Genomic DNA, 15232 nt, shown 5'->3' on the forward strand with positions numbered 1-15232 from the left:
TCCCTTTTGCTATACATGCACCAAGAGCTTGTAGATCCAGATAGTGCCTCTTGCAGAAGCCTCTCTGCACATTCGGAATGCACCATAGCCTCGGGCTAGGTCCTCGTGTAGTCAGCTGACAGCCGGGGCTCCGGGTTGGGTTTCTCAGTGCTGAGAATCATCGGGGCAAAGGCCATTCTGAAGATTCCTTAGGCAAGACCTGTAGACCGGGCACTTCCTCAGGGAGCTTCAAGGGTTGCCCCTTCCTGGTCCAGAGACTGGAAGTTCATGGGCTGGTTGGGATCCCCAAGTGCAGATCCTGCCCTGGGTCCGCTTTGGGTGTAGGGCTACATACTCCGGAGCGCTGGCCTGAATATGGAAGATCGTCGTGGTTTTTAATCCTTTTAATCTTTTCACGTGTGATAGGAGCCTAATTCCATCTAATGTGTTCAGTTCCAAGCTGAAAACACCATTAATCCGACATAAACAGCAACTACAATGCTCTTTTAAGTCAAGAACTTAACAGTTGGTTTCCCCCCCTCATCTAGCAAGATAACAGGGAGATGTTCCGGAGCGTTCGACACATGATCTACGACCTTATCGAGTGGCGGTCGCAGATTCTTTCTGGAACTCTGCCGCAGGATGAGCTCAAGGAATTGAAGAAGAAGGTCACTGCCAAAATTGATTATGGAAACAGGTTTGTTTGTTCAAAAGATGATTTCACGCTTATGTTAACCAATATAATGGTATCACCATTAAGCGTTTAGGAGACTAAAATCCTATCTTACGACCAACAAAATTTCTAATGTCCATATAACGGCACAGTTTTTTTTCTTAAAAGCATGAGGTGTTTTCTATCGGATCTGGAGTTTTCTGAGTCATTGTTAAAACATACTCTCTTCAAGAAGATGGGGTAACCTGTCCTTATCACAACAATTCCCCCGACAGGAACTTTTCCTTTTTGCTGACAGCATTCAACCCTGAGTCTAGATATGAGGGTACTTTGTGTAGTAGCAGGCATCAGGTCTCTTTCTGTGGAATCGACGTTCTGCAAGTTGGAGGAGACCTCAAAGGGCACCTGGAAATTTGTTACCAGTGTAGGGATCTGGCAAACAAAAATAAAGCCAGCAAGTCTCTTTTTCTTTTCTCTGCCATCCTGTGTCCGGTCGAGTTTGTTCCTCGCCATGTCTTCTCACAAGACTTTCAGGATCAGGTGATGCCTGGCCAAGACACAAAAGCAGAATGGTCTCACTCCCCAATGGATTTGAATGAAAACTGGTAATAAAATCAGGTAGAACTCCAGAAGAAGACCTTGGAGGAGACACAAGCTGAGTTTATAAGGAGCCTCCCATCTGAGGTGGCACACACGTTTATGCTGTGTCCAGGTCACTGGCATCTTACCATGTCACTCTGAGAACATCACTGCTGTCTGAACAGCCGAGCATGTTTTATCGGGAAGGTGATTTTTCTCTGTGTGTAAGATTTTCTGCACCAGTGCTTTGGCTTAGTGGTTTTGTGAGACCTTTTGGGAAAAAGAAATCCAGCCCCCTAAATTTGTACTTCTGATATAAAGATCATATAACTGTTCTACAGGAGCAGGTCTCATGCAGAAATTCCCTCTTACAGCAGGGCACCGCCCAGCTCTGCTCGAATGCCTTCAGCCGTGGTTGCTCACCCACCCATCGAGGTGCGTGCTCTGGTGTTGGCACTCTTGCCTGCAGCACGGTCATCCCCCCAGCACGGTCATCCCCCCAGCACGGTCATCCCCCGCCTTCCAGCTTCTGTAATCAGAGGGAGGCTACGCCCTTTCCTACTGGATAACTATTCGTCTAATGCCAGAGCTGCAAGAAGCCTTAAAAAGTATGTGGTCACAAGGTTCCCAGATGCTGGTCTATATCAGAGGCACTTGGAAAACTTTCAAAATACAGAATGCTGGGCCCCACTCCTTAAGATCCTGATTTCTCACGTCTGGAATGCTGACTGGAAATCCCTGTCTGTAAAAATAGACTTGGATCGTGAAGGCCGGCAGATTGGGAAGCTAGTGGTTCAGTCCAACCCCCTCATTTTACATGTTAGGATATAAAGCTCAGAGAATAGTACAGCTTCACCCTGAGCCATTCAACCCAAGGAAGCCCTGGAAAAACTACAGAAGCATTTTGTATAATCGGAATTATAACAATTCTGCTTTCTGGTAATTCAGAGTTTCAAGTGTGAAAAGTTTCTAAAAGCTACATTATCAGTAAGATGTAGTGTTTGGATTAACTACAGGAGAAGGTTCCCCCCCCAGAAACCTAGAGACTGCTGGGTATAGGATATTAGATGTTGTTGCAGTGAAACTCATTTCAAGACCACCTGCTTGAAAACTAAACTTCTGGAGCTTTGATTTTATTTTCTGCTGGAGTATCATGTTTTGAACTTACGTCCAGAAACCACCTGCTTAATTTGGCTGTGGGAAGCTACCAAAATACATTATGTCATGGAATAATCTAGTTAAGGAAAGGAAGTATTTCCAAACGTGATTTACTGCTTGGATAGGAAATGCGGTCCTTAACAAGACAGATTTTTGTCCAAGGAACTCATATAGTGCAGTCCAGCACAGCTCACAAACCTAAACCTGCCTGATGTGTTATCAGACTCATTCACACAGAGCTTAAGGTGTGTGACCTTCACAGGAGACAAGTAGGAGATTAGTTCGTCTAAGTGGAGGCTTTTTTGCAAAGTCAGTCTGTCAACTCTTCGACTTGTAACTGTTAAAAAGACATTCTCTGACTTAATTTATCTTTATTTCAAAAGATGTTTTCTTATGTCTTATGGTTAAAAAAATAAAAAAAATTTGCTGCCGAGAGTTGGACCATAGAGAAGACTGTGCACTGAATAGTTGATGCCTTTGAACTGTGGCTCTTGAGAAGGCTCTTGAGTCCCCTGGACAGCAAGGAGATCAAACCAGTCTATCCTAAAGGAAATCAACCCTAAATGTTTACTGGAAGGACTGATGCGGAAGCTCCAGTACTTTGACCCCCTGATGTAAAGAGCCGACTCATTGGAAAAGACCCTGATGCTGGGAAAGATTGAGGGCAGGAGGAGAAGGGAGCAACAGAGGATGAGATGGTTGGATGGCATCACTGACTCAATGGACATGAGTTTGAGCAAGCTCTGGGAGAAAGGGAAGGACAGGGAAGCCTGGCGCACTGCAGTCCACGTGGTCACAAAGAGTCAGACACGACTTAGTGACTGAACAACAGCCTTTTAATAAGAAGAAAAGTCCCAAAGGCAAAGTAACAGGCGTCTGTGGTGAAGATCCTTGTATCTTATTAAAAGAAAACCAGAACACACCACTGTTAGTAAAACTCTTGGTTTCTTACTTTATATAGTCACCTTTGTTTAGTCTTTAAATAAAATCCTGGTAAAAACCACCTAACGGGAAATGGAGAGACTGTTGCCAAAAAACACTTCCAGATATAGGATGGACAGATTTATTAGCCAGATGCTGCCTGCGTTTTAAGTTGGCTACTACATTTAGCCATCTGGCCAGAAACTTTCTTAACATTTCTGTGGATGACTTCCATATGTTCCACGTTGAAACAGTAGAACGTCTTTATTGAAAATCTTCTGATAGGCTAATTAAGGGATTAGATCTGTGATTCTAGGCAGAAGGAAAGTAGTGCCATGGAACCTTCCAGAGAGAGTGGTGAGTATGCCTCTGTTCCAGCTTTCCTCCCTTCCACCTCTCCCCAACCTCCAACTGTATATATATTTGGGCATAGGGGTGTGCATGGGGCTGTGTATACATACCCACAAATTTATATGCACCCCCCCCCCCCAGTATGTGCATAGCGTGTGTGCGCTTAACTGTCCATACTGTTCATGTAGTAATTAGCGACATACATTTCATTTGGGCTTTCTAGATCTGTAAGTAAAAGTCACTACAGCAATGGAAGTAAGATTTGAGTAATTTTTTTTTTTTTAATTCCAAGGGCGTACAAAGAAAGTTAAATGACAGTGACCTCACAGAACTATGTTTTCTGATACTGTGAGAGTGACCCTGACTTTTGATTTCATCTTGCTCAGTTGCTAGGACTGAAGTTTGTTGGTGAAGTTCTGAATTCTTCTTGTTCTAGAATCCTCGATTTGGACTTGGTGGTGAGAGATGAGGATGGGAACATTCTGGATCCAGAACTAACTAGCACAATTAGTCTTTTCAGAGCTCATGAAGTAGCTTCCAAACAAGTGGAGGAAAGATTGCAAGAAGAAAAAGTAAGTTCAGCTCTCTGTACTATGCCATTTACACCCAGGGTACGTTTTCTCAGTAACAGTTGACAACATTAGTGAAACGTCACCAGTAAAACATGACGATTGCATTAGCTACACCATGAAAAGGCCCAGCTTCAGCATGTATTTCAGACACTGATGGATGGAATGGAGCCCAGCGTCTAAACCTGCTGTGGATGACCTGAAGGCTTTTCATCCCTTGAGGGTTTAATGACACTGACTTTGTGGTCTTAACTCATGGGCAACAGTACTCCATTCTGCGTTTCCTCTTTGATAGGAGTAGGAAAGGGATGTGTCTAAGTGTGATGAGGGCAGGGAACATGCGTCTTACTGATCTTTTTCATTTCCCATGGCCGTTAATGGTAACTTGTATGCAGTCTATACTCAGAACTCAGTTGGGTGATTGAGCCATCCATTCATTCAGCAACTGCTGAACGCCTACAGTGTGCCAGGTCCTGAGGCCATAATGATGAATAACACAGAGATGTCCTCAGAGGGTTTGACCTGATGGGAGAATCAAAAATCGAATAAGCAACTGCACGTGTAATCTCCATTCTGATGGATGATTGGGCCCCTAAACGTTTTGTATCGGAAGTAAATACTCAGTATAACTTCTCACAGTGCTGGGATCATCGCCCCGGGCATATTCTTTTCAGCTCGGCTCGTGGTCATGTTGATAACATCAAGGAAGAAGCTGCATGAAGGGCTTTGCTGTGTGACTGGGTTCGCGTGGTTTTCTGTTCTGCATGAAGGGCTTTGCTGTGTGACTGGGTTCGCATGGTTTTCTGTTCTGTAGGGGATGAACAGAGTAAGAGTTAGCCACGAGTGTGGCTCATGTCACCTTTCTGTTTCTTATTTTATTTCCACTGACAGTCTCAGAAGCAGAACATAGACATTAACAGACAAGCCAAGTTTGCCGCCACCCCTTCCCTGGCCTTGTTTGTCAACCTCAAGAACGTGGTCTGTAAAATAGGAGAAGATGCCGAGGTGCTCATGTCTCTGTACGACCCTGTGGAGTCCAAGTTTATCAGGTCAGTGAGGAGCCCCTGTCTTTCCTCTTTGGCCACCGCTGGGAACATGGCCTCAGAATCACCCCAAAGTCTCGCTCTTGCGGGGAGTCCTTGGGGTGATCAGCTGGCCAGACTTCCCCCAAGCAGCTGGAGTCTGGGCCAGGATCAGCTTTCCGGCAAGGACGTGGATATTCGATTGAACAGTTGGAGTCTTGTAATGTTTTCACAACCTGGCAACTGCATGACTAAGGACTGAAGTCACGCTTCCTGCGTTGTCTTTATGGGGTGCTTTGTTTATGGCCCCCTCCCTCGCTCCAGTAGTGCTCTGATCTTGATGTTGCCTTTTTGAGCTTTGGTTCTCTGTGAGTGTCATTCCTGGACCTTTGACCTGTTGTTTTTCCTCCAAGGTGATTGGATGGGAAACAGTGTCTAGGTCGGTGCCTGCTGCATAAAGGCTGTCAGTGAATACGTGTTGAATAAAATATTGTAAATCCAGTCTGTCATTTCTCATCGTCTCATGTGCTGTCTTTCCTAGTTCTTGTCTTTGTTCCTTGGTGTAACTTTCTCTTTGTCCAGATGGAAAAAGTATGGTTTGGACTGTCTGTGTAGTAAACGTGTGTGTGTGTGTCTGGGTATAAAGCTCCAGAATCTTCACTCACATTATTGAAAATTTAAGAACTTAGTATATGGCAGAAAAGAGAACAAATTTCATTGCCACTTCTGACAAAGACTATTTCTTCCTGTCATAGGATTTAATATATATTTTTAGGTCATGTTTGGCTTATGGCAGGCTTGGAAATCATCATGAAGTTTTACTTTGTACTATAAATGAATAAATAGTGAATTTGAGACTGTAGTCATTCCAAATGAACGAGTATGCTTTTAATAAAAAAATTTTTAACATGTACACACTACTCTGTATAAAGTCAACAAGGACCTACTGTATAGCACAGGGAACCTTATTCAGTGTCTTATAATAACTTATAATGGAAGAGAATCTGAAAAAGAGCATATATGTGTAACTGAATCGCTGTGCTTTACACCTGAAAGTGACACAACACTGTAAATTGAATTTAAAACATTGTTAAAAATATAATAAAAACTATGAAATGCCATTTGCAGATAGGTCCTTTGCAGTTGTAATCCTGGACATCCAAACTGAAAACCTCAGGGATTTTGTACGGGCAGACCTTGAGTAAGATGCTGTATGGAGAGTACTTGTATGTCAATGGCAGAGCTGCTCCGTCTGATGTGGTTGATGTTTCTGAACCCTTACCATTGTCTGCATAATGGACCTCTGTGATACTAATGAAAATCCACTGAGGATGCACATTTGGTTCCCTGATCTGTTTGGAAAATTAATTTGCTTTTATTTCCTTTTTTCCCAAGTGAGAACTACCTTGTCCGCTGGTCAAGTTCAGGATTGCCTAAAGACATAGACAGGTTACACAATTTGCGAGCTGTTTTCACGGTGAGTGTATCCAAAGATGTTCACTTGAATTGCTCACCATTCTCATGACTGTTTTTAATGAGCCCTGTCTGACTTCTCACCACCCTGGAGCGTGGGTCCTTGGGATGCCGGGACTCCTTGTTAATTTCCTGTAATAACGTAGCTGCCCAGAAACCTTCTGGGCCTCTAGCCACCCTTCGAGGCCCCATGACAAAGATGTACTCCGTGGTGTTGAGTATGTCTCTTAAACATGGATCTTAAATTCATTTAATGCTAATTGACTTTTGTAATTCAGCTCCTCTTTGTCTTGTGAATCACTTATTAAAATAGTAAAAACTGGTTGGAGTGAAGAGTGGCAATCTATCTCTCTACTGTCTGTTGCAATTGAACCTGCCTTGAGTAATGCTTCTCCACAATAATTTACGGAAATTAATATTTCCAGGACCTGGGAAGCAAAGACCTGAAAAGGGAGAAAATCAGTTTTGTGTGTCAGATCGTCCGCGTGGGTCGCATGGAGCTGAGGGACAACAACACGAGGAAGCTGACGTCGGGCCTGCGACGGCCTTTCGGGGTGGCCGGTAATCCATTTCCTTCCTCTTCCTGAAGACTTTGGAGATCAGCACCTCCACCCTGAATACGAGCTGCTGCTGAATACTGGACCGTGGGCCGCTTGGTGTACAAGCTTGTCCGCTGGAGAGAGGGAACATCTGTTCTTCTCTGTGTGGGTTCACGTCGACATGTGGCTCGGGGGCTTTGTCCACCAGCCTCAGGCACAAATCCCGTCTTTGCTATGACAGTGGAGCCCGTTTCCTGGCAGAGACCCTGACCCACATTCCCACACCCTCATCCTGGAGGGAAGCCAGCCAAGGAGGGTTGTGGTGTTTCTGACTTGGTGATGGATTGATTTAGGAATGAGTCCGTACAGAATGGTCTAAGTGATGAAGAGGCAGAAGACAAAAGCTCAGAGAGGACAGAGCTCTCTTCACACAGGGGCTTTTTTTCTCTGCGGACGTGAGCTCTGTTTTGTTTTTGGTGACGGTGCAGGAAAAGGGAGAAACGAGCCGTCCCTGTGGAAGGACAGGAAAGTGTCCCCGGGACGTCCTCGTTAGCTGACCTCTTTTGGTGTCACTCATTTTTCACAATTTGGGAAACAATGTTCCCTCACGATTAGATGGCCGCCCTTCACTGCACAGCCTTCTAGTTCTTGTCCTTTTTTGTGATTCTTGGGGTTTATATACATACGTGAGAAAAACTCTTCCTTTCTGATGCATCGCATGATTTCTTGTTTCAGTGGCAATGGAGGGGTTCTTTACCTGCATTACCAGGAAGCTCCGGGCTTTCATCATTATGTTGAGTTTTGTTTTGGCCTCTTTTAAGGGCTTCCCCAGTGGCTCAGCAGTAAAGAATCCACCTGCAATGCAGGGGACCAGGAGACTTGGGTTCAATCCCTGGGTTGGGAAGATCCCCTGGAGGAGGGCCTGGCAACCCACTCCAGCATTCTTGCCTGGACAGTTCCATGGACTGAGGAGCCTGGTGGGCTACAGCCTGTAGGATCGCAACGAGTCGGACAGGACTGAAGCGACTGAGCACGTGTGCATAGCCCCTTTTAAACAGATTTTTTTAGAGCCGTTTTAGGTTCAGAGCAAAAGTGCCCAATGGGGATGAGGTAGGGAGGGGGCAAGTGATCTCTTACCTTCTGCGTTCAGCCCAGAGGGTTGGCTCTCCTTAGCTGTGGGCTGGTGTGTTTCTGTAGATGCTACGTAAGGACCTGAGCATTCTGCTTGTGTACTTCCTAACTTCCTACTCGTATCTCCACTCTGAGAGGGAGGGGGTAAATGTCATCAGGCAATGTGGTCATGGTACATTTGGGGCATAAGAGGTACATATTTTAAGACAGTGATTCTCAGCCTTAAGTGTATTTCTCATTACACTTAGACACTCATATACACAGGGAGGTGTTAAAACATATTCTTGCCTAGGTACCCCGTGCCTGTCCTTGAACTTGGATCTTTGTGTCTCTTCTGACTGTTGGCAGAGGATGAGCCCCTGCAAACAGCTGCTGTGCATCTTGGCCACCTGGACGCTCAGTGCCAGGTTGCTCTGAGCAGGCTGTGGGGAGGCGTCACTCTGAGCCGACCCGGCCCTTTGCCTCAGCCTCGTGCTTCTCATCACTTCTCATGGTGCCTGCCTGGCTTCCTGCCTTTGCTGTCCCTCCTCCATCAGCAGCATCCCGACGTCCCCTTCCTTCTGCCCCTGCATCCTATGATGTCGTATTTCGGGGGTGTTCAGGTCCTCCTCCGTCACACGCCCATGGTAACTACATATGGCTGGACACCTGGCTTCCTTATGACGGACCCTCATACCTGAAAATAGAAATACTTGGGCTCCCAGATTGGGGGTGACGCCCCCAAGTCCTTTACTTCTTCCTTTGACAGCAGGAACCTTTGAACGCTCAAAGTCCTCACCAAAGCAAGACCAGTGAGGGAAGGACATGGTGACGGGCGATTTCAATGCTTTCTCTGCTGAGTTCTGGGCTGGGGGAGCCCCAAAGGGACTGTCACTCCTAGAAAGTAGCAGAACGGAGGCTGCTTTCAAGTTACCGGTGCTCAGACCAAGGGTGTGTTTCTTGCTCACATGCTGCCTTCTTGCCAGTAGTTGCTGGGCCCCTAGACGTGTCCAAGCTAGGGACTAGGGAGCTTTGACAAGAAAGCTGGACCATCAGGGGGCCTTATAGTCAGCTGGTGGGATGAGCCCCATGATAGAGAGAGGTCTGTGGATGCAGGAAGGTGGCTCATTGCGGACTGGGCTGTGGGAGATGGTCTCCTGGGTACAGACTCACTTGTTATGACCCATCTAGAGCTGGCTGTCTGAGCTGCTGCTGCAGATGCCGAAAGACTGATGGGACTTGGGCTAAAACACTCGCTGTGTGTGGTGGTTCGGAACTGGCCGTCAAGATGTGGTCTTTTGCATAGGAGCATCTTAACATTAGATGGGATGCTTCTGTTCCCCCTACAGATCCCTTTTCCTGTTTTGGGGTGGTAGAGATAGAAATTGTTCATATTTAGTATTTGGTCGTATGTCATTAGGGAAGGGATTGTGCAAAAGGAAATACCCGGGACTTGTTGCTCACTTACCTGCAGTCAGGTAAGGAGGCTGAGCAGAGACAGCTTGTGTCCAGCACCCTGGGCTGTTTCTTGGGTTCCTCACTGTGTTGGTCTGAGCTGGGGCATGGGAGATGTTCTAGCCACTAGATTTTGGGCGAATTCATTTAGGTCTTTGAGCCTAGTCTCCTCCACCGTAGAGGAGGTAAGCGTGAGGATTAGATGCCAAGTGTTTCTGGAAACATTGTCCACAGACGCCAGCACGAGGCGGCTAACTGTCGCCACGTTATTACTGCTTCCTTACTCGGGGGCCGGGTGACTGCCATGCGGCTGCGGATCAGTGCTGCCTGGTGTGGTCACCCTGCCCCAGCTGGCTCTTTTGGCAGAAATGAATGAAATCAAAGTAACAATTCAGTCCCTCCATCACACTTGCCATATCTCACGTGCTGCTTGCGATAGAACATTTCATTTTGGACTTTGCTGGTGGTCCAGTAGTTAAGAATCCGCCTGCCAATGCGGGGTTTGACCCCTGGTCTGGGATCCCACATGCTGCGGAGCAGCTAAGCCCATGACCGCAGGTGCTGAGGCCCCACTCTGGAGCCCACGCTCTGCCATAAAGGAAGCCAATGCAGTGACAAGCCTGAGCACCGCAACTAGAAAGGAGCCTCTGCTCACTGCAGCTAGCGAAGCCTGCAGGCATCACTGACGACCCAGCACAGCCGAAAATAAAGAAATCAATAAGTAAACAAAAATAGAGTATTTCCTCATCTCACAAAGTCCTGTTGGAGCAAAGAAGCTTAACTGGTGCCTATTGGTTAATAGAGGAATTTGTTAAATGGAGCTTTGCTGTTTAAGCCCCATCCCTATTTGGGCAGGTATTTTTCAGGTAACTTAATTGGTCTTTCAAACGTGGAAATGCTTTAAACTTGAATATAGAAAAAAATTCCACGGGTCAGTTCATGCTTCTTGTTGGTCAGAAGACATTCTGAAGTTCTTTTGTTTGTTTTCTGTAATGGCAGCCTTTAAGCACAGCCGTCTCTCTTTTTTTCTTGTCTCCAGTGATGGATGTAACGGATATAATAAATGGAAAAGTAGATGATGAAGACAAACAACATTTCATTCCGTTTCAGCCGTAAGTATGAGACAATCCAAGTGTTTAACCCCATAGAATATGGAAAATGTGTGTTTGTAATAGTTATCTTTATAGTTCAGTTTATAAATTCAGCATGAATAGCAATTGATTATTTTATAATAACGAGACATCTTAGTCACTTAGTGTAGGGCGTTTTTGTAGCCATAAGAAACCTGGGTCAAAGTTTATGGTCTTGAAGTACAAGGTTTTACGTGTGATCCCTGACTTGGCTTATCACGTAGGACATGCAGAGTTAGAGTTCCTCTCTGGACTTGAACATCTCCTTACACCACGGATGAACTTAAAGTATTCACATTTTCAAAATACAGTACTTCAAATTCATCATGATAAGTTGCTGTCTTCCAAATAAAAAAACCAAACAAAATAAGACTGAATTCTTTTGTAAAGCGAGAAATAATCCTTGTGATTTTTCTGTCCCCTGGGTTGCTTCAAGTGGACGCTGCCTGTGCTTGCTATGTTTAGGGTTTGTCTAGTTCTGACCTGAAGTCTGTCAAGAGGTGTGGCGAGCTTGGAAAGCACTCCGGGGAGCTTCATTAAATTGACTCTCTGATTTGAAGGCAGTTTCCGTGGAAAAGGTTGAAAGAATTGGTGTTATTTCCCTGGAGATTAAAGCCAGAGAGGGCACTTGGATAATGGTTTGTAGTCCCTTCAAGGGCACTTCTCCGCCTCACACAGAGGTGGGGAGAGAGGAGGAGGAATTAGAGCGGTTTAGGTTAATTGCAAGAGGCGGCTTCCTCCTGGCGGTGTGAAACCTTAGAGGAGCAAATGATAAATCGAGTTAGAGTGACCTGTCATAGTGCCCTGCGTTCTTGTCTTTTCTCCTCATTTCTGGTTTCTACTTGATTCCGGGCTTGAGAGAAATTTTATTTTAGGCAGTTTTGATTGTTTTCAGGTGCTAACCAAGGGAGTTTTGAGGCCCGTGATGCTGGTGGGTGGTGGGATGAATCCTGTCCTGGGGCAGGGGGTGGGAGGGCAGGAGGCAGGGGGTGCTTTCCCTTTGCATCCTGTCTTTGCAGGACGGACCACGCTCTTAGTCCCAGGCTGGAGAAGCACGTGTTCCAGGTGGAATAGAGTGGTTCCTTTGCAGGCAGCTGATCTATTCAGACAGCATCCCCAGGCCTGGCTCAGTAGGAAGTTAGGATAACAGAAAAGCATGAATGTGCTCTAAATTGGGGTTCACATTTGTGTATTTCACCCCACAGCTGGAGGCAGTGGTTTGTTGTGGCTTCATTGCTTTAGAGCGATTCTTCTGTGCAACACTGTAACCTCTAGCTACGTGTAACGGTTTGAGTTCATGAAAATTAACTGAAATCAGATATTTCCTGCCTCCATCACAGTGGTCCCATCTAAAGCCTTCAGGACCATAAGTGGCTAGTGGCTGCCAGATCAGTCAGTGCCGATGGAGAACGTTCCTCTCATCATGGAATGTTCTGTTGGGTGGTGATATTAATACTGTGGAATCACAGCCAGTGATGAGAGTTACAGAGGGAGCTCGGTTCTACAAAATCTGGAAGTTTGTTTAGTAAACAAGAGGAACGTCATCTTGGAATATGAGCTGGTATCATGGTAATCAATAAAGCACACGAGTATGAAATGATAGTGAGTTGCCCATGAGAAAAAAAGTGCAGCCCAGTGCTGTTTAGAATGCCGTTTAGATACTAGACATCAGAGTTTCTTCATGTCCAAATGAACCACTGCGTTAAAGTTACCTGTTGCCTACTACTGTCTTCTGGGAAAAGTCAAAGAAAAAAGTTTTTTTGAGTTATGGTTTGAAAAGTGAGAGGGTTATTAGTTTTAGACTCACTAATCTAAATTTCACTGGGACATGTTATGACCTGGAGATGGCAGGTTGCTGCCATCTTTTTCTGTCCTGTAGTGAAATGTCCACTTGTAAAAAAATCACATGTTCAACTCGCATTGTAGTTTGTGAGTTCTTGCTCCATTAAAGGAAGACTGATATCCAGATTCATATGTTCAGTGTTAGAGACAAAACAGAAACATGATTTTAATAGCAAAATAAGCAGGGGAAGTAGTTCTTTGGGAAATGCCATGCTAATGAAACCCATTTTTTGCTCCATTAAAACTGATTTATTATATCACAGGGTAAGTTCTAGGGGAGGAATCATAGTGTACATTTCTCTCTCTCTCTTTCTCTGTCTTTTTGAACTTGGGGAAGTAAATGAAAACAGCCCTCAGCTCCCTTGAGTCACGTGGGCTCACGGGATAAATAACACTTGTCCTTGTTTTTGGAGATCATTTTAAACATCACACACTTATCTCCTTGCTCACTGCATGTTGCGCTTGGCTGTGCTACATGGTATTTCTCTTTGCCCATGTCGCCTGTTTGTATTTATTTCCTCAGTCCTGGTACACTTTCTGCAGAAAGCTCCTGATTCATGAGTCCCCTGAACACTGATGATTTATATCCATAATTGTGTCACAGTTTTTAACTGCTCAGACATGGCTGTTGTGTTCTCTGAAGATTATTCCATTGTTTTCACATTTAATTATTTTAGGCTATGTGGAGTACATAGTCTGATGGAGCAGAGTCTGTACTTAAGCTTCCCAAGCAATTGGGTCCAAGGGATCTTTTTTTTTTTTTCATCTTGATTTTGCTTTTCCCTTCAAAGCACCCACCGCTCGACCTATGCTCTGGCCAGGAATTACTGAAATAGAAGACATGGTCATAAACATGCCTTGGGATTAGATGCTGTTCAGTCGTGTTGCTTTCAGATCAGTTCCCTTCTTTGTAAACTGTCTGACAGGCATGGAGTGTAGCTCTGGTGCACCTTTATCCCCGGGGTAGAGTCAGGCTTGTTTGCTTTACTTCTCTCGTGTGGTTCAGCATTTCCTGATCGATGCTCTTCCCTGTCTCTCTTGTCACCTATCCTGTCCTTTGTCGTGCGTTGCCTCGTGCCGACTCTCTCTCACGCTCGGTGGTGATGCTCTCTCGTGTTCCCTTGTTCCCGTCACCTCTGGGTCCCCGTGCCCCTTGTCTCCTGTGGTCTTGGTCGTCCCGTGCCCTCCAGGCTCGCGTTGGACGACGCCATCCGACACAAGCCGCTGAACATGTCATCCCGTTTTTCACCCAGGGTGGCGGGGGAGAATGACTTCCTTCAGACTGTTATAAACAAAGTCATTGCTGCCAAAGAAGTCAACCACAAGGGCCAGGGTACGTATCCTATGGTTTCATTCCTTTAAGTGTCCGTGTGCATGAGCCTGGGAATGTCCTGTGTGGTTTGAATTTTAGTTTGATGATGATCATGACGGTGATGATGGTGATGATCGTGTGTGATAATAATGGTGGTGGTGGAAACGGTGATGGTGATGATAACAGTGATCATGGTAACGGCAGTGATGATAATGCTGATGACGGTCATGATGATAACAATGATACTGATAATACTGATGGTGGTAATGGTGATAACAGTGATATTGGTGATGGTGATGATGATAACAAAGATGGCAGTAATGATTACAAAGATACTGACGGTCATGCCGCTGACGCTGATAACGCTGGTGGTGTAGGGTAATGGTGTTTGCCCATTGTCCCGGATGTACGTACAGCCTGTGAGGCTCTCCTCACTGGTCATCTTTGTAAGCACTACTGAGAACCAAGCTCCTGGATGAGAGAACGCTGACTGGGATACTAGGATTAAACGCTTGCAAAGAGCCCAGAGTCGATGGGCCAGGAAGCAACTCCTTTGTCTGTCTTCCTTAGACTTCTCCAGCCATCTCTGCTATTCAGAACACTTGAGTGACTTCAGCAGAGAATGAAATAGCCATCCCCTGCCTGTGATTTCACCTTGCTGCTTAGAGACACACAGACATTCAACGCAGCCCACCTCCCCATGCGCGCAGTCTTTCTCGCTGCTTTTTCCTCACTCGTGTTGTGAGCTAAGCCCTGCCATGTTGTCTTGTGGGGCTTCCCCACTCCACACCCCTGAGAAAGCGGTTCCGTTTTGCAGGCCAGTTCCCCTTCAGGTTTGTAACTGAGGGGAGTTATCCTCCCTCGCGCACCTGGCGTGCAGTCATCGTTTTTAATCCCACGCTGACAAGTTTCCCAGGGGCTGACCTTCTGTTGGCAGAGGCTATGAATCAATCACCTTGGGCTGGTGACAGTTGGCACTCGCCTGGCCGGGAGGGCTGCTGGAAAACAAGTGTTTGCTGAGGCCCTGCCTCCAGCCGGAGGGGAAGTCACCTTCAGAATCTCCCAGGCCTGAGACTGGTGGGACAATCCGCTTGTTAGTCCTTGATTAGATGCAGGCTT

General features: G+C 45.9%; 1 protein-coding gene across 4 annotated transcripts in view; it reads left to right on the forward strand.

The window, feature by feature from the left end:
* DOCK1 (dedicator of cytokinesis 1) overlaps positions 1 to 15232 on the forward strand; it is a 556998-nt gene that overhangs the window by 72286 nt on the left and 469480 nt on the right. For 2 of the 4 annotated variants that reach the window (XM_070781087.1, XM_070781088.1), the window contains 7 exons: positions 528 to 676; positions 4098 to 4233; positions 5122 to 5279; positions 6648 to 6729; positions 7151 to 7286; positions 10869 to 10941; positions 13992 to 14134. In XM_070781087.1, the coding sequence (XP_070637188.1) occupies positions 528 to 676; positions 4098 to 4233; positions 5122 to 5279; positions 6648 to 6729; positions 7151 to 7286; positions 10869 to 10941; positions 13992 to 14134 (877 nt within the window). The remainder of the gene's footprint in view (positions 1 to 527; positions 677 to 4097; positions 4234 to 5121; positions 5280 to 6647; positions 6730 to 7150; positions 7287 to 10868; positions 10942 to 13991; positions 14135 to 15232) is intronic. The other 2 variants (XM_070781089.1, XM_070781090.1) reach the window with 1 other exon arrangement.

The sequence above is a fragment of the Bos indicus genome, chromosome 26, assembly GCF_029378745.1.
Source record: "Bos indicus isolate NIAB-ARS_2022 breed Sahiwal x Tharparkar chromosome 26, NIAB-ARS_B.indTharparkar_mat_pri_1.0, whole genome shotgun sequence".
NCBI lineage: Eukaryota > Metazoa > Chordata > Mammalia > Artiodactyla > Bovidae > Bos > Bos indicus.